This window comes from Takifugu rubripes, chromosome 7, assembly GCF_901000725.2.
Source record: "Takifugu rubripes chromosome 7, fTakRub1.2, whole genome shotgun sequence".
Taxonomy (NCBI): Eukaryota; Metazoa; Chordata; class Actinopteri; order Tetraodontiformes; family Tetraodontidae; genus Takifugu; species Takifugu rubripes.
This window is the reverse complement of record NC_042291.1, coordinates 2,897,177-2,917,988: the sequence shown is the minus strand read 5'-3', so window position 1 is coordinate 2,917,988 and position 20,812 is coordinate 2,897,177. Positions and strand designations below refer to the sequence as shown.

The window sequence follows — 20,812 nt, the reverse complement described above, 5'->3', positions numbered from 1 at the left end:
GCTGTGCCTTTGGGAGGGACTGTTTGCCACGACAAACTGTGCTTAATTGAAGTGGGACACAGAACATAATTCAGAGGTGGCGTTGGGGACATATTGAAATATTGTCACTTGTTCTTAAAAGACACAAATAACGAATGTTGCTACCAACTGGCTTTTTCAGCCTCCGTTAATCCCATTAAACACTTTATAGCACTTCGGCACCAAACCTGCCAACTAATCCGGGGTTTTTTCTGCTTGAAAAGCGTCAATAGAAACTGCTAAAACGCTACAAATGGGAAACACGCAGCACAACATTCACACGCTTCTCCACGAATTGGCAGAAATGTTCAGATAACGCGATGGCAGGTTACAGATCAGCTGTAACGTTGGACGGCTTCGTGGCACCTGAGGAGGTTCAGGAGACGGCGCCGGTCGGCCTCCCCGACGGAGGTGGTCCAGAAGCAACAGGTTAGCTTCTGTAGCTCCACCTCTAAAGAAACCGAGCCTGGTTCTGATGGAAAGTGCATCCCAATGTGTTGGGTAAGGAAGCTGCAGACCAGTCAGGCACTGTCCACCCTGACCCCTGTTTCACCCCGTGACAGCTCCGACGGACACCTGGGCTTCAGAACCGGACCACGGAGCGTGGAAGAAGTGTGCTCGCCTGGGGATCACACGGCACCAGGATGCATTGTGGGAAGACAGATCCTCACGTGGTCCTCAAAGCCACGTGGACGTTACTTGTGACATGTAACACCTCCCTCGGAAAACCGATGCAGACGTCGCTCGCCCTTCATGGAAATGACATCAACCATGATGGGCGTGGCCTCTTTCAGCAGGACGACCTCACCTGATGGATGCGTAAAGAAATTAACTTGGATTCTCTTTCTATCCCCTCTGAAATTCCTGAATTCATTGACGCAGTCGATCTTAGAAGGACTTGGCGAGTCTCGTTAAGTCGTGTGTTAACTCGGACCGGTGAAAGTGTCGGTCATCCTGTGTGACCTGTCGTCAGGTCGAGCTCAAAAAACACAGCCGCCCCCCTGGAAAACGCCCCTCTGCTTGATATGGTGGAGCAGGAACAATATCGAAGCAATTCATCTGATGGCTGTTGCTGGATTATGTTGTCATGGAGCTCACAGGCTGTGGATCCAGAAAGCTTCGGCTGGTTTTGGAAGGAACAACCCGTTTGTTGTTGTTCACTATGGTTACAGCTATTTTGCCCTTTTCGGGGCCACTGAAGGCAGATTAAATCATGTGATTCTCTCACTTTTCTGATGTTGGAGAAAAGAAAGTTTTCAGCCAGCTGAAGTTGTTCTGTTGCCTTGATTAAACCTGTTAATGCATTGAGGTTGTTCAATTATCACATTTTATGTATTTATTTTTTACACAAGTGGCATCTTTCCTCCTTTAGCCTCATAAGAGGAAAATAATTATATTAAATGATGCATAACACATTTCTGGGGTGATATATGTATATATAAACACTTTCAACTTGTGTCCATCTGCTATTTCACAGCTATGCACTAAGGAATACGTTGCCCTCATGTGTTCTAACAAATACAAAGTTTAAGAAATGGGCATATTTTTTTTTACAAATGCATGAGTTACTCTTATTAATCCTAATGGTGGTTTTGAACTGGCTTTTCATGCTACGTAGATTGATTTTTTTCATTCCTAATATAATAAAGCCTTCGAAGAATTCTTTATTATTGGTAGTATTAGTAGTATTATTGTTATTATTATTTCATACTGTGCTAGTTTGTCATTTTTCCATCAAACAGTGCAAAATTGTATTCTTTTGGTAATTTAGAACGATGTTCTATCCCAGATGTAACTTAAATACGAGTCTTATTGTATGTCTGCTGGTCGCGCTGCAATACTGCTTTAATCCTGCAGAGGGCGACAGGCCGCAGCCAGCAGAGGGCCAGACACAACAGAGGCGCTGTTCCAGTGATTTACCCTGTGGTATTTCTCTCTGTCTGTCTTTCTGTGGACACTGATCTGCCTGCTCTGTGTGGGTGGACAGTTTAGGTCCAGCTGGACCCACCGTGTTCACGTATGTTCACGTGTGACAGCAGCAAAGCTCTAATATATGAGGTCGTCACATGAACAGACGCTTTAAATGAAGGCTCTGATATCTCGTAGCGTGTCGGAGGGAAACACGGTTAATGGAAAGAATTTCGAGTTTGTTTCTTCTTTTATCGCTCTATTGACTCCCTCCTGTCCGGTTCGGTAGGTGCGATTAGTGCACCTCTGAGTGGTCAACAGCACCAATCAAATCAAAGGAAGAAGGTCTGCAGTCTGTCAGCATAAGAGAACATTCATATTTGATATTTCCTAACGAAGGTCTGACACTGGAGAACTGAGATACTCTCCATTCTCTCTGGTAAATATTACACTCATTCACTTACTCACATATTGACGAGAAAGTTTATAGAAAGTTTGACTCTTCTCTTTAGGTTTGATGCAGTCATTCATCATCTGAACTCTAACAAGGTTGTCTAACACACCTTCTGCTTCCTGGTCTTCTTCCCAGGAATAACGTAAGAGCATAATTACACTCTGGGAGAAGAACCAGATGCTGCAGGCATTGAAAATCATGGATTTATGCATTAAAGATTCAGAATGATTGCACCTTTTGTAAACTGACCACTTAGTGGCACTTGTTTTCATATGCATCTACCACAAAGCGCGTTTGTCCTGCCACACATGAACATCAGATAAAGACTCCAGTTGGCTTCAAGTGTTCGACAAGACTGTCCAGGGTGGATTTCTGCTTCTCAGCTGTTGCCCCCATGAGACGCTCCAGCTCCACAGCCCAGAGCAGGAAGATGTTCATACACGAGGAGTGAATGAGTGTAAACAAGACAACAGCGTTAAGAAGCCACATGCAGTTCTGAAAGGTTCATTTTTGTGAGGGATGGTCTTGTTGTCAGGTCAGCTATACAAGAGTGAGGAAAACTTGAATACAAATGTAATTAAATGCATCTTTCACACTCATTACAATGCTTGCTAAACAAGGAAACTGTTGCTGCAGTCAAACGTTTCTTACAATATCTATTATGTTGCAGATTATTTTAAACAAACTATTTAAACTTTCCACCCGGCCGACACCCTTGCTGGGATTGAGTAACAGATGGACCAACTGCTGAACAGTTAAAAAAGCCATATACCTGCAGATGACGAGTGGTGTCCAGGTTATCTCTGACTTTTATCTTTACTGCTTCTCATATGTTCCAGCTGATTACATTATCTTGAATATCTGGTAATATACTTGCACAACAGAATAGAAATGTAGGACTGTAATATATTAATTTAAATGACACTTTTCACTCACATCTAGGGGGGATGAGACCTTAGCTAGGTTTGGGCAGATAAATGATCCATTAAGAGGTTCATCAACCTTCCACTGTGATGTGGAAAATCCCAATAGAGAGAAACATTGCCATAAAACAATCCACCAGGATGAACATTCCTCAAACAAAAGTCTCCTCCTCACAATCCCTGAAGATCCCATCTCTCCTGCACGGATCAGGAGCCTCCCCCTCGGAATAACTGGTCCCTTCAGATGAAGGTAACGTTGTGGTGGATTTTATAAACGTAGGTTTTTTTGCATAAAGTATAGACATACATAGAACAACTGTTGACATTTTAATGTTGTTTTTACTGATGTATTTTTTTTTTAAAAATACCCACAAAACTAGGAAGAAAGCAGAGGACTGCGGAGCTCTGCAGGTCCTTGTGTATCCTTAGCTTAATCTGAGGAAATTAACACAATAAAATAACAACTCTGACATGAATAAAACATAGTTGCAACCTTACAGTTTAAAAAAAGAGTGGAAACATGAAACAGGCATACATCTCGATCTGCAGGATAAGAATTAATCATTTGAATTATTCTTTTATTTTATTAACGGTTGACTTCTAAAACACAGCTGATTATTGTACACGTGCAACAGCAGAGGGGGTGGAGGAAACAGCCAGTGACGTCAGTGGATCAGTGAGCTTTAGGGCAGAGTAGAGACACATATCAAGGTATCAGCTGCTAAGTCTATTTAAGAATACCGTGTATCCTGTTAGCACGGTTTGATGTAGGCTCTTCGCTAAAGGGTGCCCAGTAAAATGTTATTTTAACATATTTTATTTAAACCCAATGGGCAGATACATGTTTGGTGGAATTTTCCACGCTTCAATGGCAAAAACACGCTTTCCTTACAACTGTTGTCCCTTTAATTTCTATAGATAGCCATGTGTACACCTGTGAGACCACAATCTGAGCCCTTTGATCTGAGATTAATGACAGGAGTCCTGTATGGAGATTAAGATCTGCAGCAGCTCGAAGGCTCGCTGGAAAAGAAGTGGTTAAAACAACGAAACACAAATGGAAAGGTAAAGCTTTTAACCCGTGTAAATAAATACCTGCAAAAGCTGCACCAGCACCCCCAGACAAATGGGCGTGAAGGGTTTCCCCACCTGTGGTCCCGCTGAGCTTCCAGTGTTCCAATAACAGACCCTGACGTGTCATTTACACTATATATCAGTGTTTGCTGTCACATATACAAGTAGAATTAATCCTGCTGATCCCAAGACAACTTAATGTATCTGGCGCTTTGAGCGACGTATTCATATCTAAATATAGCCGGAAACATGTGGCGCTGACATCATTTCTGCATCTCACACAGGCAAATGTGGGAAAGATCTCCGCTTTAGCGTCTCTGTGGATTCTCCCGAAAGAGGGAAACAACATAATTAGATCAATAAATAGGAAGCACGCAGCTAACCCTTCCAGGGAACAGGGCGCACGCGGCAGGTCCACCGGACAGGCGTCACCCTCCTCCGCGTTCTGTGCAACGTGACCGCTGCAACGGTTCCCCGGTTACGTCGCAGGCGCGCGGCTTGGCTCCGCCCCCTTGTGTTCTGAAAGTGTGTCACTGGGTTAAAGTGGCTCGCGCTGCCGCGCGAAGGGGCGTGGCCAGCAAGTGGGTCACATGGGCGAACACACGCTCGAGAACATTTAGTTCTTTTGACGACCCGCAGTCACACACAACAAGGAGGAGTTCTCCCATTCACAACGCCCTTGTTCGGCGTCATGTTCCAATCTGCCCGGACGAAACTCTGATATGAGCTTCAGTAGCGTCGTTCGCCGCCTTACAGCTGCACCAGTTTAGAGAGGCTTTCCTGAGAGGTGGCAGATAATAAGCAGTGAAAACCGACTTTTTCCTCCCGCGGAGATGCCTGAAGACGTTGGAACAGCCAAAGCTGGTAAGATGACAGTTTTTGGTTTATTAGTGCGGTCTGCATGCAGGGCACAAACTCAACACACTCCTGTGACATGTCAGCTTTTTGTGAGGTTAAACAGCACTCGAGAGAATCAGGACAGGTCTACCTTTAAAGTGACCCATAATGTGAACAAGTCCCATCTTTTAGTGGGGGGAATAAAAGCTAAAGTACTGTGGTTGCACAAGTGTTTCCAGCCTGCAGTAACTGGGAGGTTGGTGTGTTCAGACCATCAGACTCCTGCTCAGCAGTGGTCTGTCCATCATTCCTGGGTTGAGCTCTTCCAGGAGGATCTTCCTGACTTGTCCTTAGTTAGATGAGACAGCAAAGCCACGGTCCACAGAGAGCTTCCAGAGCATCAGAGGGGTCTCACTGTTGGAGGGATCAGTCAGGAGAAGAGAAGAAAAGAGTTTCCAAGGCTTCAGATAGACCATGGACCTCAGTGAGGACATGTGGCTCCACAGGGACACGACCGAGAACTGGACGTCCCTCCAAAACCCATGAGGAGACCAGGAGAAAATGGGTCAGGGAGGCTTCCAGGAGGCCGACAGCAACATTAAAGGAGCTGCTGGAAGGTCCTGGAGGTGGGCTACATGTGACAAGAACCTCCAGGGTTCTTCATAGGTTTGGGCTGGGAGGGGGGGGGTGGAGGGGCAACACAGAAGCCTTTTCTGGTGAGGAACATCCACTACTGAAGATGAGGATATCCTCACAATCCAACAGGTTTATTGGAGCACCAGCCAGGATGTGATGTTAAAGGCTGAGTTCTGTAATAAAGTCAAAAGGTGCTTTAGGTATGTGTAACTTTAAGGGTGTGTGTATTTTTTATATTTTTTTAAAATTATATTTCCCCCTAAAACATTTTGTTTTTCAATCGGCTGACATGATTTCTCTTGGACCCATTTTGCTCGAGCAAGTGTGGAGACCTTCATGTCCTCTGTATGTAGGTGAAGCTTCACATCTTTCATACATATTTGACTGGTTCTGCTACTTTTGATGGAAGCAGTGGGGGAAGAACCCACCAGTCGGTCTCACTGAATGTGTCATAAAGGTAGAAAGAAGGACTGAACTCAGTGAATTACCTTCTACTTTTTATTTTAAATGTATTTTTCCCGTCGGGGAAACGCACATTTAACACGACAACGTGTGAAAAGTGGGGTCTTTTAAAGCGTATTCTGAAATGGGGTTAGCAGCGCCACCGCTGCCTTGGACACAACAACAATGTTTATGTTCCTCCGACTGTACTCACATGGACAGCGTAGCCCGGCCACGTGCGCCTGTGTGTACGCGCCTCAGCAGCGCGCCTCTGATTGGCTGAGAGGCGTTCGTGTCCTGGCCACGTTTTAGCGAGGCGCGCCTGTGATTGGCTGGAGCCGGTCCCGAGGCGCCGCGTGTTGCATAATTTAGTGTGTTCCCTGCGAGGTCCACGTGAGCCGCAGCGCTGACCCAGATCTGCTGTTGTTACAGGGAATTCATGACAGGTCCACGTGTGGGCGGGCTGTGAAGCCTGGCTGAGGACACCAGATATCTCTTTAAAATGCAAATGGATTTGACACGATCTTAAAACCAAAACAAAACGAAGCTTCCAAAAAATGACTCATCGCAACACAACCCCCGGTTTGAGGCGGCGCGCTCTCAAAATCTGGGAATCTGGGAGTAAATCGTCTGATAATGTTGTGGCGGTTTGGTGCACGTAAACAGATGTTCCCCTTTCAGTGTTTCTGACGTTCTTCTGAACTTCTGATGTTGCTCCAGTGCTTCAGTGACCCCGTCTGGGTAGTTGGGTCAGCAGAACATACTCCCACAGCATGTCCAGTGTTACGTAAGGGGTTATCCAACCAGCATATGCTGGGATTGATAACGGGTCGATCACTGACGGCACTGAAAAGACGCCAGCACGGGCGTGTCAGGAACATCTTTTACTGCAGGGACTTTTATGTGCGTGGGCAGTTCTTGTACATGTTCGTAGTATCGCGTCAGGGCTGCTTGTTTTGGTGTTTGTCTCAGAGCGACAAGAAATGTTAATCATACGTTTGACAAGTATTGGGTCAACTTTTGGATTATCTTGCCAGTGTAGTTGTCACCATAGTTACCACCCTGTCTAGGTGTATAATGAAAACTTGCTTTTTGTTCACAGGAGGGGTCATTGCCTATATTTCCTCTGGCTCCACTTCCATCCCAGAGTCCTGTAGGAGCGGTAGCCCCAACAGCAGCTACTTGTCCACATCACCATCGCTGTCCCGCCCCGCGCTGCCCAGCAGAGCCATCGGGATGGTGGTGGACATCTCTCCCCCTACCAAAAGTTCCCAACAGCGTAGTCATGGCGTGGAGAAGCCAGGACGTTCCTCATCATCCAGCAAGACCTGCGTTACCAGTAAGCACAGGACTGCTATGATCAACATGTCCTCCTGATGTGGTCCAGGATGCTAATTGCAGGTTGTTTATTTAATTATTTTTTTACAGAGATTAATGGTATGGTGCTGCTCTGCAAGGTGTGTGGCGACGTGGCCTCTGGCTTCCATTACGGCGTCCATGCCTGTGAGGGCTGCAAGGTAACACAAGTTCCCACTAGAAAGGCCTTTCTACCGCCTTTTACCTCCCTTTGATTTCTGACTCTGCACTCCAGCCTGATTCATTCTCCTGTGTGGGTCCTGCAGGGTTTTTTCCGAAGGAGCATCCAGCAGAACATCCAGTATAAAAAGTGTCTTAAAATGGAGAACTGCACCATCGTCAGGATCAACAGAAACCGCTGTCAGCAGTGTCGCTTCAAGAAGTGCCTCGCTGTCGGCATGTCCAGAGACGGTGAGGAGACGGCGCCTGGTTCCTTTTGAATAGCATGCAGGCCTTGTCCGATCGCCTTCGCAAGCTAACCACCGGCATTTTTCTCTGACTCTTAGCTGTCCGATTTGGTCGAATCCCAAAGAGGGAGAAGCAGAGGATGCTGCTAGAAATGCAGAACGCCATGAACAACATGATGAGCAACAACAGTCAGCTGCACACAATGCTGCACAGCCACCAGAGCCCCTCGCCGCCGATGGAGGCCAGCGATGCCAGCTCTGCACCATCCTCCTCCTCCTCCTCCTCCTCCTCTTCCTCCTCCTTCTCTGCTTCTGATTCTTCATCCTGTTCCAGCCCCTCCTCCCCACAATGTCCCCAAGACTCTGAGTCTGTCATTTCAATGGACACGAACTCCAGCTCGGCCTCTTCTTGCGCGTCGGACAGTGGTGAAGATGAGGCCGTTGTCACCGGAAGTGGACAGCGCCAAAATGCCTTCGCCTACCGCCAGCAGAGCCAGGCCTCGTATTCCCTGGTCACCGTGCCGACTGAGGCGGGATGCATGGAGGTGCCAGCAGAGCAGGAGAACTGGAACTGCTGGAACAAGAACACCGGTGTGGAAGCCTACCAGTACAGGTCGCACAGCCCACATGTCAGCAACGCTGCCTACAGGGAGGAGCGTGGAGACTACCAGCAGCAGTGCCACAGCGCCCCCAGCAGGAAGCCTGCAGAAGATGCAAAATCGTGGCGCGAATTCAAGAGGCTCCCGAGCTGCAGGGGTCCTCAGGAACCCAACAGCTGTCTGCACAACAGGACACGCCTGGTGACTGACTTTTGCATCCCTAAAAACAATCTTTGGTTTTAAAAATCCTTTTTGAAAATTCACTAAAGGCCGTTCCTCTTCCTTCTGTCCGCGCTCAGGTCTGTCCCATGAACACGTCGCCATACGTGGGGCCCAACAAGTCGAGTCAGGAGATCTGGGAGGAGTTTTCCATGAGCTTCACCCCGGCGGTGCAGGAGGTGGTGGACTTTGCCAAAAGGATTCCGGGCTTCCGGGATCTCCCCAAGAATGACCAAGTGAGCCTGCTGAAGGCTGGAACATTCGAGGTGAGGAGGGGGCGCCATTTGTCTGTTCTTTTTATACACACACACACTTGGTAAATCTGACTATCAAAACAACATTTGATTTATGTAGGGCGCTGTCGTGCTGTATCTAAATTCCCTTCTGTGGATTCCTAGGTGCTAATGGTCCGATTCGCCTCCCTCTTCAATGCGGCCGAGCGTACCGTGACCTTCCTGAGTGGAAAGCGTTACAGCCTCGACACGCTGTGCTCGCTGGGCGCCGGCGAGCTGCTCCTCTCCATGTGTGAGTTCAGCGAGAAGCTGGCAGCCCTGCGGCTGGACTCTGACGAGATGAGCCTCTTCGCCGCCGTGGTGCTCGTCTCAGCCGGTGAGAAAGACGGACGTCGACGTCAGATTCCTGTGCACCTGCACTATTATTTACACATGAATAATAACAATAAGATCTCTCTGGTCTTCAGATCGCTCAGGCATCCAGGACCTGAACGCCGTGGAGGCTCTGCAGGACCAGCTGATCCGGGCGCTGCGGAACCTGATCGGCGAAAAGCACGGCGACGAGTCGGCCACCACCTTCACCAAGCTGCTGCTCAAGCTTCCTGAGCTGCGCTCGCTCAACAACCTGCACTCAGAGGAACTGCTCTCTTTTAAAGTTCACCCGTGAAGGGTCATCGGTGCCCTAACCACACACCTCCACCATTACCTGCCTCGAAACGCCCCCCCGACCCCCACCTCAGCCTCTGCATTCAACCCACCCGTTTGTGCATTTTGTTCCTAGAATGTATCATTATTGTTTTGATTTGTCTGTTTTTGCTAAGGAGGCCGGACGGCGTCTGGACTCATTTGAAAACGGACTGTATGACAGCACTAGCTTTTGCTTTTTACACACATGTATATATATTTCAGATGTTCGGCTTCTTTGCGTTGGGCTGATTTTTTTTCTATTTTGAGAGGATGAGCGGAACGAAACATGGTGCAGAAAGGAATCGGTCCACCCAAAAGCCACTTAATTCCAAAGTGATGAATGATTGCCAGTGATGTAAACCATCCATACCGGGTTTCCATTCACTGACTGACTTTTTTATTGAGGACGCCTCCATCTGTCCCTCTACGAATGTGTGCGACTCGCTGCTAATGCAAGGCTGTACCTGGTGTAAGCAAGCGGATGTCCCCGAAGCCTCGGAAAGGTTCAGTGTGTCCGTGTCGGATCTCTCCACAATGACTGGGGGAGTTTCCGGGGGAATCCACGTGTACCTTTTTTCCCGGCGCCACTCCTTTTGCTCGTTATCCCCGGCAGAAGCGAGTGAAGCTCAAACCGCAGCTCGAGTTTCGGCATGAATCTGCGTTATTAGCGCGTAAAGGTGGAAGCGTCAAGGTGTTTTCTGACTTTTTGTTTGTAAATTTCTTTTTAAAATCAACCCCAACATAGCACTGAGTTAAACTTGTTTTATTGTTTGTTGAAATATCGGTTTGACTGGTTCTGTACATATCTACATATATAAATATATGAACATAGAATATAAATATATAGTATGAATAAATTTAAGTGAAGACTAACTTTGGTCTGTTGTTTTTTTTCACATTGTACAGTTAATGTCTGACCTTCTCTCCACCCATATGAGCACACACGTAAATAGAAATAAAGATGTAAACAGATATGGATATGTCTCCACCTTCACAGGTCAGTGAACACCTCGGTTTGAATGAAGCAAAACAGATGCAAACTAGCGTTAGCATGAGGGGGTGATGGACGCTGTTTTCGCTCCGAATCGGTGTGCTACATTCAGAGAAACCTTTAAATCGCTGTTACAAACACTGTTTCTCTTGCAGCTTCTTTTTTGGTCTTAATATGAACATTTTGGCCATTTCTTTTTAGCTCTTTTCTTGAAATAAGCTTTAAAAAAGGTAAATTCTTATACCGGTGTGTGTATATATATATATATATCTTCGCAGATTGCAGATATCTGCTGTTTCCATGGAGATTTAAGAAAAACACAGTCAGTCTGGTTTATTTATAGTGAAATAAAGTGAATGGATTCAAGGTGTGAGATAACAACAAACAGTTTAACAATTATTTGCATGTGCTTTTCCAAACTTTACATATAAAAACCAACGTCGTCGTCGTTCACGACCCTGTTGGCGTTTGTATTTTTCTTTTGTAGTTAAATTAGTAATTAAGGTAAAAGACTGCAATGTTTTTTACATTTTGCTATGATAAAGCTTATTCTGGAGCTCCAAGCTGTGAAACATGGCAGCTGGACAACACTGGGTTTTTCATAAATGGCTGATTGAAGAGATCAAACAGGACACAGATTGCAGGAGGTGTTCACGCTGTGTGGTGATCAGAACATTAATAAAAACCTGGGATTACGTTTTAATAGTTGCACACTTTAAAACAGGAGACTGAAAGATGTTTTTTTTTTGCTCTTTGTTCTCTTTCTTTGTATTGCTTCTTAAGGAATCTATCCTACATTTGGGAGCTTGTGTGTATTATTGACCTCGGTCCTTCTCGCTCTGCAGTGGCCCTTTAATATGGATCGTTGTGTGATTCTGATGCTCTTCACGTCAGGTAGGAACCAGAACATTATTATTGTGTATTCTTGACCAACACTGAGCCTAAAAAGACACAAATACCCACATATGACAGGTCCAACAGATCCCCAATTACCCAGCCACTAAACCATTAAACCACTGGGATTTTTTTTGTTACACTCCTAAATTTTTGCTGTTGGACATTCTTGGAGAAAGCTGTTTTTGGGTTTCACTTTTCTGCACCTGCTGCGTTTGTCCTCAGGCTTCGGCTTCAGCTGCAGCTCTCACCTCTCGCTGAGAACATATCACATCATTACCAAAGGTCTGACTTGGGAAGGTGCTCAGCAATACTGCAGGGAGAATTTCCAAGACCTGGCGACCTTTGAAAGCATGGACGACGTCAACAGCATTACAGAGCTGTATGACTGGTCCTGGATTGGACTGCACGAATACTCCAAATCCTGGAAAACCATGAGCAAGGACATCAACTCCTGGAGATGGTCGCTGACCGGGGAGGGGAGCCGGACTGGGTACTACAAATGGATGGACTCTGAACCAGATAACCACATGCTGATGGAACATTGTGTCGGCATGAAGCCTGGCGGGTATTGGTTCGACACCTCCTGCCAGAAGGAGAAGAGATTTGTCTGTTACGATGGTAAGAAAATGATAATCAAATCATGAAAAGTTCACTTTCCCCCTGAAACTTTGCCCTCATTTACGGGGGTTAACGAATGGCGGAGGGAAAGAACGCCTACGTGCACGTCTCAGAAGTGAGATCCTGGTATTCTGCTCTGACGTACTGCAGGCAACACCACATCGGCTTCCCGGTGATAGAAAACAGTGATCAACAGAAACTGGTCCATTCTGCCATCCCGTCATATAGCGACGCTCCCATTTGGCTCGGGCTGTACAGAGTACCCTGGGTCTGGTCTGACGGAAGCCAAAGCTCCTACAGAAATTGGAGCAGCTCCAAATCTGAAAATTACAAGGATGAAAAGTTTTGCGTATCTGCCAAGTCTAATTCTGAATGGTCTGACTTCAACTGTAGCTCTGATCGCCCGTTCATCTGCCAACAAGGTGACTCAGAGAGCAGGTGGACTTGCTTTGGGTTTGGTTGGTGGAACCCGGCCGACTGATCCGTGGGTTTGTGGTTAAGTTTCAGAATTGACGACGCTGGTCAGCTTGAGGATGGAGAGCTCGGCGGACTTATCCGACTCAACCATCAACCAGCAGCTCCTGCACCAGGTAAAGCGACTTCTGTGCTTCTGTTATTTCAACAGGTGTAAATTGATTGTTTCCCTCTTGAGCTGGGAGCAGCGTTGCTACGTCTGGGATGGACGAACGTCCATCTGCAGTGGAAAAGTGGGCCCAGCCAGCAGCAGAGCCTCACATCCCCTGAATACTCCCCCTCATGCTGAAGCTCACGGGCTCTTGGATAACAGGATGAGGGGGACGCCACCGGAGCGTCGACAGCGTCTGAACGGGCTCCATCTGATGATGCTTTTCAAGTGTAAATGAACTGAAATGTGATCATTTACTGTGTTGGCTGTTGTGACTCCTGCTGTCCTTTCTCCTCCTTATCCCCTTTTGGTTTGCCTTTGATCAACAGACGTTTTGATCCTTGCCTGGATTTTCTTTAAAGCTGTTGTCTGATCTAGTGTCACTGCAAGTTTCATGAATCCTCAGACAGACAGATCCATGCACTTCTATCCTTGTGGGGACACTCATATACATAATACATTCCCCAGCTCTTTACCCTGACCTTGACCCCCAATGTTTTCATTCACTGACTGACTTTTTCCATTGAGGACGCCTCCATCTGTCCCTCTACGAACGTGTGCGACTCACTGCTAATGCAAGGCTGTACCTCATGTAAGCAAGCGGATGTCCCCGATGCCTCGGAAAGGTCTCCTTTGCTGTGCGGAGTGTTGTTATTTAGCGTTCGGTGTGTCCGTGTCGGATGTCTCCACACTGACTGGGGGAGTTTCCGGGGGAATCCACGTGTACCTTTTTTCCCGGCGCCACTCCTTTTGCTCGTTATCCCCGGCAGAAGCGAGTGAAGCTCAAACCGCAGCTCGAGTTTCGGCATGAATCTGCGTTATTAGCGCGTAAAGGCGGAGGCGTCGGGGTGTTTTTGTTATGGTCGGTTGTACCAGGACCTGAAAGCAGGCAACACGCAGTGGAGGATGGAGTCCAAGAGACGCCTTTATTGAAGGTTAACAAGAACAGTTTGATCCAAGAGAGGTGTAGAGACCTCAACAGAGTCCAAAGTCCACGAAGAACAACTCACCACAATAGTCTAGTAACAAGAAGTCAGGGTTTCGCGAAGGGAACAAAAAACACTCCAACGCTGGCAAACGGGAGTTCACTCTTTAAATAAGAGGCTAGAATGACGATAGACCGCAGGAGCATCAGCCTTCAGCACTAGCTGCAGCTGGAGAATGGCTCCACCATGCCCCCTGAAGGAAGAAACCCACAACGAAGCTCCCAGAAGCTGGGAACCCAACACTTACCACCCCCCACGGGAGCCTCCGGGTGTCCTTCCAGGCTTGTCTGGGTGGGCGCGGTAGAAGTTGTGGAGGAGGCTGTTGTCCAGGATGAACCGGCAGGGAACGCATGATCGCTCCTCTGGACCATACCCCTCCCTGTCGACCAGGAACTGGAAACCACGACCTCGTCGGCTGACGTCCAGGATACTCCAGACTGTATAGGCAGGCCCTCCATCCACAATGCGGGGAGGGGGTGGAGGTTTGGACGGGGGGAACCAGATCTGACTCCGCGACTGGCTTCACTTTGGAGACATGGAAGGTGGGGTCTATCTTAAACGCTGGAGGAAGCTTCAGACAGACGGCTGCGGGGTTCACCATCCGCTCCACCTCAAAGGGCCCCACAAAGCAAGGAGCCAGCTTCTGGAACTCGACCTGGAGTGGGAGGTCCTTGGTGGACAACCAGACCTTCTGACCTGGCTGATAGGAAGGAGCTGGCGTCCGGTGTCGATTTGCTTGTCGTTGCGAGCGACGAGAGGTCTGCAGGAGTGCTGCGCACTGCCTCCACACCCTCCTGCAACGGCGCATGTTGGCCTGCACCGAAGGTACTGCAACTTCGTCCTCCTGGACCTCAAATAACGGAGGCTGGTATCCCAGGCAAGCCATGAAGGGGGACAGACCAGTGGATGCAGAGACCAAGGAATTGTGGGCGTACCCCACCCACGGCAGGTAGGTGCTCTAGGAAGATGGGTTTTGAACCGCCACAAACCTCAGGGCCTCCAGGCTGTGGTTGGTTCTCTCTGCCTGCCCGTTGGCCTGTGGGTGGTACCCCGACGTAAGGCTGATTGACGCTCCCAGCGCAGAACAGAAAGCCCTCCAAACCTGTGAGCAGAACTGTAGGCCACGGTCAGACACAATGTCCTTAGGAAACCCGTGGAACCGGAAAACGTGCTTAACTAGGAGCTCCCCGGTCTCTGCTGCTGACGGAAGTTTAGGTAGGGGAATGAAGTGGGCCGACTTGGAGAAATGATCGATCACGGTGAGAACGACCTGATGACCCTCGGAAGGGGGAAGGCCAGTGACAAAGTCCACTGCAATGTGCAACCACGGCTGCCGAGGAATCCCCAGGGGCTGGAGGAGTCCTGCCGGCGGCTGATGGGATGCCTTCCACCTAGCACACACGGGGCAGGCAGCAATGTATTCTCTGGTGTCCCGGGCCATGGAGGGCCACCAGAATCACTGCTGGAGGTACTGTAATGAGCGGCTGATCCCCGGGTGGCAGGTCAATCTCGAGGCGTGGGCCCAGGACCTCCAAACGCATCGCCTCCGGGACGAACAGCCGGTTTGGTGGACCTCCACCCGGATCCGGGGCTTATTGCAGGGCCTCGCGAACTCTCTCCTCCACCTGCCAGGATGTGGCCCCCAGGATGCAGGAGAGGGTTAATATGGGGTCCGGGTCTGCCTCCACTGGCTCGGAGGCGAACTGGCGGGACAGGGCGTCAGACTTCTGGTTACGCAAGCCAGGGCGGTATGTTGGCGTGAACTGAAATCTTCCTAGGAACAGAGCCCATCGAGCCTGCCGGGAGTTGAACCTCTTGGCATTCCGGAGGTATGTGAGGTTCTTATGGTCGGTCCATACGATAAACGGTTGAGTGGCGCCCTCCAGCCAGTGCCTCCACTCCTGGAGCGCCAGGACCACGGCCAGGAGCTCCTTGTTTCCCACGTCGTAATTCCGCTCAGCGGGTGAAAGCCGGTGACTGAAAAAGGCGCACGGATGGAGCTTCAGGTCCTCTCCGCTCCTTTGTGACAGGACAGCCCCGACTCCCACATCTGAAGTGTCCACCTCCACCACAAACTGCCGACTGGGGTCGGGGTGAGTGAGGATGGGCGACGACGAAAACAGGCCTTTCAGCCTGTTGAACGTGGCTTCGGCTTCGGGAGTTCAGCGGAAGCTCTGTAATGTGGAGGTGAGTCTGGTGAGCGGGGCGGCCACCTTGCTGTAGTCGTGGATGAAGCGGCGGTAGAAGTTGGCGAAGCCCAGGAACTGTTGCAACTGTCTATGGGAGGAAGGAGTTGACCACTAAATTACTGCCTTCACCTTGGCCGGATCCAGCGAAAGCTGTCCCCGCACCACCACGAACCCCAGGAAGGAAATGGAGGAGGTGTGGAACTCGCACTTCTCGACCTTAACAAAAAGCCGGATCTCCAGGAGCCGTTAGAGAACAAGCCGGACATGCTAGACGTGCTCCTCCTCTGACTCAGAAAAGATCAATATGTCATCCAGGTAAACAAAAATGAACTTATTCAGCATGTCCCAGAGCACGTCATTGATTAGGGACTGAAACACAGCGGGGGTGTTGTAAAGTCCGAAGGGCATCACGAGGTATTCGAAATGTCCCAACGGGGCATTGAAAGCCGTCTTCCACTCATCCCCTTCTCGAATCCGCACCAGATGGTACGCACTGCGAAGATCCAGCTTGGGAAAAACCTGGGCCCAGTGGAGAGGGGCGAAGGCTGCGTCGAGGAGGGGCAGTGGATACTTGTTCCTAATAACAATCTCATTCAATGCCCGATAGTCGATGCAGGGGCGCAGCATATCATCTTTCTTTTGTACAAACCCAACTGGAGAGAAGGAGGGCCAAATCAGACCGGATGCTAGGGACTCCCCTATATAATTCTTCATCGCCTCTCATTCCACCCTGGAGAGGTTGTATAGCCGGCTTGACGGTAAGGTGGCCCCGGGGAGGAGATCAATGGCACAGTCATACGGGTGATGGGGTGGAAGGGAGAGTGCACGCTGCTTGCAGAAAACCTCACCTAGGTCATGGTACTCCTTCGGGACCTGGGGCAGGTCTGGGATCTCCTGGGTGGGAACCGAGGCCCCTGACAAGGGGGTGACCACCAAACGAAGACAGTTGGTGTGGCAGGCCACACTCCAGCTCACCAGTCTCCCGGTCGACCAGTCGAACTGAGGGTTGTGTCGGGCTAGCCACGGAGCCCCGAAGACTCCTGGGGATGAGGAGGACCAGATGAGGAAGAAACTGATTTGTTCACGATGAGACGACGAGGGTGATAGTCTGGGTCCGTTGCGTTATCCTGGCCAGAACCTCCCCGTCGAGACCCAGAATGGTCTTCGTTTCAGGCAGCGTGTCGACGGGAAGGCAGGCCTGCTGGGCCAGGTCCTGGCTGATGAAGTTGTCATTCATGCCCGAGTCCACCAGGAAAGCCCTAGACACAGTCTCATGCCCCCAAATGAGCGTGCTAGACAGGGTTAGACGGGCCAGAGGTGAGCAGGATGAGGAACCGCTCGCCAACACTCCTGCCGGTGTTGACGAGCTTAATCTCGGTGAGGAGCTGGTCGTGCTGGCCCAGCAACCTTCCCAGAGCCTCCAACATACAGCACACTGCGTCCTGATCCGCCGGGTCCATACTGGTTGGAGTGTGATGTTATGGTCGGTTGTACCAGGACCCGAAAGCAGGCAACACGTAGTGGAGGATGGTGTCTGAGAAACACCTTTATTGAAGGTTAACAAGAACAGTTTGATCCAAGAGAGGCGTAGAGACCTCAACAGAGTCCAAACACAAGTCCACAAAGAAAAACTCACCACAATAGTCTAAAAACGAGAACTCAGGGTTTCGCAAGGGAACAAAACACTCCAACGCTGGTAAACGGGAGTTCACTCTTTAAATAAGAGGCTAGATTGCCGATAGAAAGCAGGTGCGTCAGCCTGCGGCACCAGCTGCGGCTGGAGAATGGCTCCACCACGCCCCCTGCAGGAAGAAACCCGCAACGAAGCTCCCAGAAGCTGGGAACCCAACAGTTTTCTCACTTTTCGTTTCTACATTTTTGCGACCCCAAAGAGGGAAATCAACCCCAAAAAACAACAAACTTGTTTTATTGTTTGTTGAAATATCGGTTTGACTGGTTCTGTACATATCTACATATATAAATATATGAACATAGAATATAAATATATAGTATGAATAAATTTAAGTGAAGACTAACTTTGGTCTGTTGTTTTTGTTCACATTGTACAGTTAATGTCTGACCTTCTCTCCACCCATATGAGCACACATGTAAATAGAAATGACCTTAAAGATGTAAACAGATATGGATATGTCTCCACCTTCACAGGTCAGTGAACACCTCGGTTTGAATGAAGCAAAACAAATGCAAACTAGCGTTAGCATGAGGGGGTGATGGACACTTTAAATTGCTGTTACAAACACTGTTTCTCTTGCTGCTTTCTTTGGGATCAGCTAGGATTTTTTTTTGGTCTTAATATGAACATTTTAGCCATTGTTTTCTTTTTAGCTCTTTTCTTGAAATAAGCTTTTAAAAAGGTAAATTCTTTTCCAAACTTTACATATAAAAACCAACGTCATCTCCTTAGTTCATGGCCGCCAAGTACACAGGTGGAGCCACGACGTCGGAGCACCTGTTGGCGTTTGTGAGTATTTTTCTTTTGTAGTTAAATTAGTAATTAAGGTAAAAGACTGCAATGTTTTTCACATTTTGCTATAATAAAGCTTATTCTGGAGCTCCAAGCTGTGAAACATGGCAGCTCGTCAACACTGGGTTTTTCAAAAATGGAGGCAGGAGGTGTTCACGCTGAGTGGTGATCAGAATATTAACAAAAACCTGGGATTAATAGTTGCACACTTTAGAACAAGAGACTAAAAGATCTTTTTTTGCTCTTTGTTCTCTTTCTTTGTATTGCTTCTTAAGGAATCTATCCTACATTTGGGAGCTTGTGTGTATTATTGACCTCAGCCCTTCTTCTCGCTCTGCAGTGGCCCTTTAATATGGATCATTGTGTGATTCTGATGCTCTTCACGTCAGGTAGGAACCAGAACATTATTATTGTGTATTCTTGACCAACACTGAGCCTAAAAAGACACAAATACCCACATATGACAGGTCCAACAGATCTCCAATTACCCAGCCACTAAACCATTAAACCACTGGGATTTTTTTTGTTACACTCCTAAATTTTTGCTGTTGGACATTCTTGGAGAAAGCTGTTTTTGGGTTTCACTTTTCTGCACCTGCTGCGTTTGTCCTTCTCTCTCCTCAGGCTTCGGCTTCAGCTGCAGCTCTCACCTCTCGCTGAGAACATATCACATCATTACCAAAGGTCTGACTTGGGAAGGTGCTCAGCAATACTGCAGGGAGAATTTCCAAGACCTGGCGACCTTTGAAAGCATGGATGACGTCAACAGCATTACAGAGCTGTATGACTGGTCCTGGATTGGACTGCACGAATACTCCAAATCCTGGAAAACCATGAGCAAGGACATCAACTCCTGGAGATGGTCGCTGACCGGGGAGGGGAGCCGGACTGGGTACTACAAATGGAGGGACTCTGAACCAGATAACCACATGCTGATGGAACATTGTGTCGGCATGAAGCCTGGCGGGAATTGGTTCGACACCTCCTGCCAAAAGGAGAAGAGATTTGTCTGTTACGATGGTAAGAAAATGATAATCAAATCATGAAAAGTTCACTTTCCCCCTGAAACTTTGCCCTCATTTACGGGGGTTAACGAATGGCTGTTATGTTGCAGTGGTGGAGGGAAAGAACGCCTACGTGCACGTCTCAGAAGTGAGATCCTGGTATTCTGCTCTGACGTACTGCAGGCAACACCACATCGGCTTCCCGGTGATAGAAAACAGTGATCAACAGAAACTGGTCCATTCTGCCATCCCGTCATATAGCGACGCTCCCATTTGGCTCGGGCTGTACAGAGTACCCTGGGTCTGGTCTGACGGAAGCCAAAGCTCCTACAGAAATTGGAGCAGCTCCAAATCTGAAAATTACAAGGATGAAAAGTTTTGCGTATCTGCCAAGTCTAATTCTGAATGGTCTGACTTCAACTGTAGCTCTGATCGCCCGTTCATCTGCCAACAAGGTGACTCAGAGAGCAGGTGGACTTGCTTTGGGTTTGGTTGGTGGAACCCGGCCGACTGATCCGTGGGTTTGTGGTTAAGTTTCAGAATTGACGACGCTGGTCAGCTTGAGGATGGAGAGCTCGGCGGACTTATCCGACTCAACCATCAACCAGCAGCTCCTGCACCAGGTAAAGCGACTTCTGTGCTTTTTTGATTTGAATTGATCGTTTCCCTCTTCAGCTGGGAGCAGCGTTGCTACGTCTGGGATGGACGAACGTCCATCTGCAGTGGAAAAGTGGGCCCAGCCAGCAGCAGAGCCTCACATCCCCTGAATACTCCCCCTCATGCTGAAGCTCACGGGCTCTTGGATAACAGGATGAGGGGGACGCCACCGGAGCGTCGACAGCGTCTGAACGGGATCCATCTGATGATGCTTTTCAAGTGTAAATGAACTGAAATGTGATCATTTACTGTGTTGGCTGTTGTGACTCCTGCTGTCCTTTCTCCTCTTCATCCCCTTTTAGTTTGCTCTTAGTTTGCCTTTGATCAACAGATGTTTTGATCCTTGCCTGGATTTTCTTTAAAGCTGTTGTTGTCTGATCTAGTGTCACTGCAAGTTTCATGAATCCTCAGACAGACAGATCCATGCACTTCTATCCTTGTGGGGACACTCGTATACATAATACATTCCCCAGCTCTTTACCCTGACCTTGACCCCCAATGTTTTCATTCACTGACTGACTTTTTCCATTGAGGACGCCTCCATCTGTCCCTCTACGAACGTGTGCGA

General features: G+C 48.5%; 3 protein-coding genes across 3 annotated transcripts; all 3 read left to right on the top strand.

The window, feature by feature from the left end:
* The first annotated feature begins 4,988 nt into the window (after positions 1 to 4,988).
* Positions 4,989 to 10,665, top strand: nr1d2a (nuclear receptor subfamily 1, group D, member 2a). Its single transcript, XM_003965694.3, has 8 exons — positions 4,989 to 5,241; positions 7,394 to 7,630; positions 7,720 to 7,808; positions 7,914 to 8,058; positions 8,154 to 8,854; positions 8,953 to 9,138; positions 9,271 to 9,481; positions 9,573 to 10,665. The coding sequence occupies exons 1-8, from the start codon at positions 5,211 to 5,213 to the stop codon at positions 9,770 to 9,772; spliced, it is 1,800 nt and encodes a 599-aa protein (XP_003965743.2). The 5' UTR covers positions 4,989 to 5,210; the 3' UTR covers positions 9,773 to 10,665.
* Positions 10,666 to 11,634: 969 nt separating this feature from the next.
* LOC105416623 (L-selectin-like) lies at positions 11,635 to 13,208 on the top strand. The gene is made up of 5 exons (XM_011605146.2): positions 11,635 to 11,677; positions 11,903 to 12,298; positions 12,449 to 12,720; positions 12,800 to 12,888; positions 12,951 to 13,208. Exons 1-3 carry the CDS (start codon positions 11,641 to 11,643, stop codon positions 12,472 to 12,474), a joined length of 459 nt encoding a protein of 152 aa, XP_011603448.2. The 5' UTR covers positions 11,635 to 11,640; the 3' UTR covers positions 12,475 to 12,720; positions 12,800 to 12,888; positions 12,951 to 13,208.
* A 4,544-nt stretch (positions 13,209 to 17,752) lies between these two features.
* Positions 17,753 to 20,405, top strand: LOC115250320 (macrophage mannose receptor 1-like). The gene is made up of 5 exons (XM_029838403.1): positions 17,753 to 18,264; positions 19,208 to 19,603; positions 19,698 to 20,042; positions 20,122 to 20,210; positions 20,263 to 20,405. The coding sequence occupies exons 1-5, from the start codon at positions 18,171 to 18,173 to the stop codon at positions 20,371 to 20,373; spliced, it is 1,035 nt and encodes a 344-aa protein (XP_029694263.1). The 5' UTR covers positions 17,753 to 18,170; the 3' UTR covers positions 20,374 to 20,405.
* Positions 20,406 to 20,812: the final 407 nt, after the last annotated feature.

Bases quoted from the DNA above. Each gene is read 5' to 3' on its own strand.
- nr1d2a (XM_003965694.3), top strand. From the start codon at position 5,211: ATGCCTGAAGACGTTGGAACAGCCAAAGCTG. The intron at 9,139-9,270 runs GTGAGGAGGGGG...GTGGATTCCTAG, and splicing joins TGAAGGCTGGAACATTCGAG to GTGCTAATGGTCCGATTCGC. The intron at 9,482-9,572 runs GTGAGAAAGACG...TCTGGTCTTCAG, and splicing joins CGTGGTGCTCGTCTCAGCCG to ATCGCTCAGGCATCCAGGAC.
- LOC115250320 (XM_029838403.1), top strand. From the start codon at position 18,171: ATGTCTGACCTTCTCTCCACCCATATGAGCACACATGTAAATAGAAAT. The intron at 19,604-19,697 runs GTAAGAAAATGA...GTTATGTTGCAG, and splicing joins GAGATTTGTCTGTTACGATG to TGGTGGAGGGAAAGAACGCC. The intron at 20,043-20,121 runs GTGACTCAGAGA...TTTGTGGTTAAG, and splicing joins CCCGTTCATCTGCCAACAAG to TTTCAGAATTGACGACGCTG.
- LOC105416623 (XM_011605146.2), top strand. From the start codon at position 11,641: ATGGATCGTTGTGTGATTCTGATGCTCTTCACGTCAG. The intron at 11,678-11,902 runs GTAGGAACCAGA...GTTTGTCCTCAG, and splicing joins TCTGATGCTCTTCACGTCAG to GCTTCGGCTTCAGCTGCAGC. The intron at 12,299-12,448 runs GTAAGAAAATGA...GACGTACTGCAG, and splicing joins GAGATTTGTCTGTTACGATG to GCAACACCACATCGGCTTCC.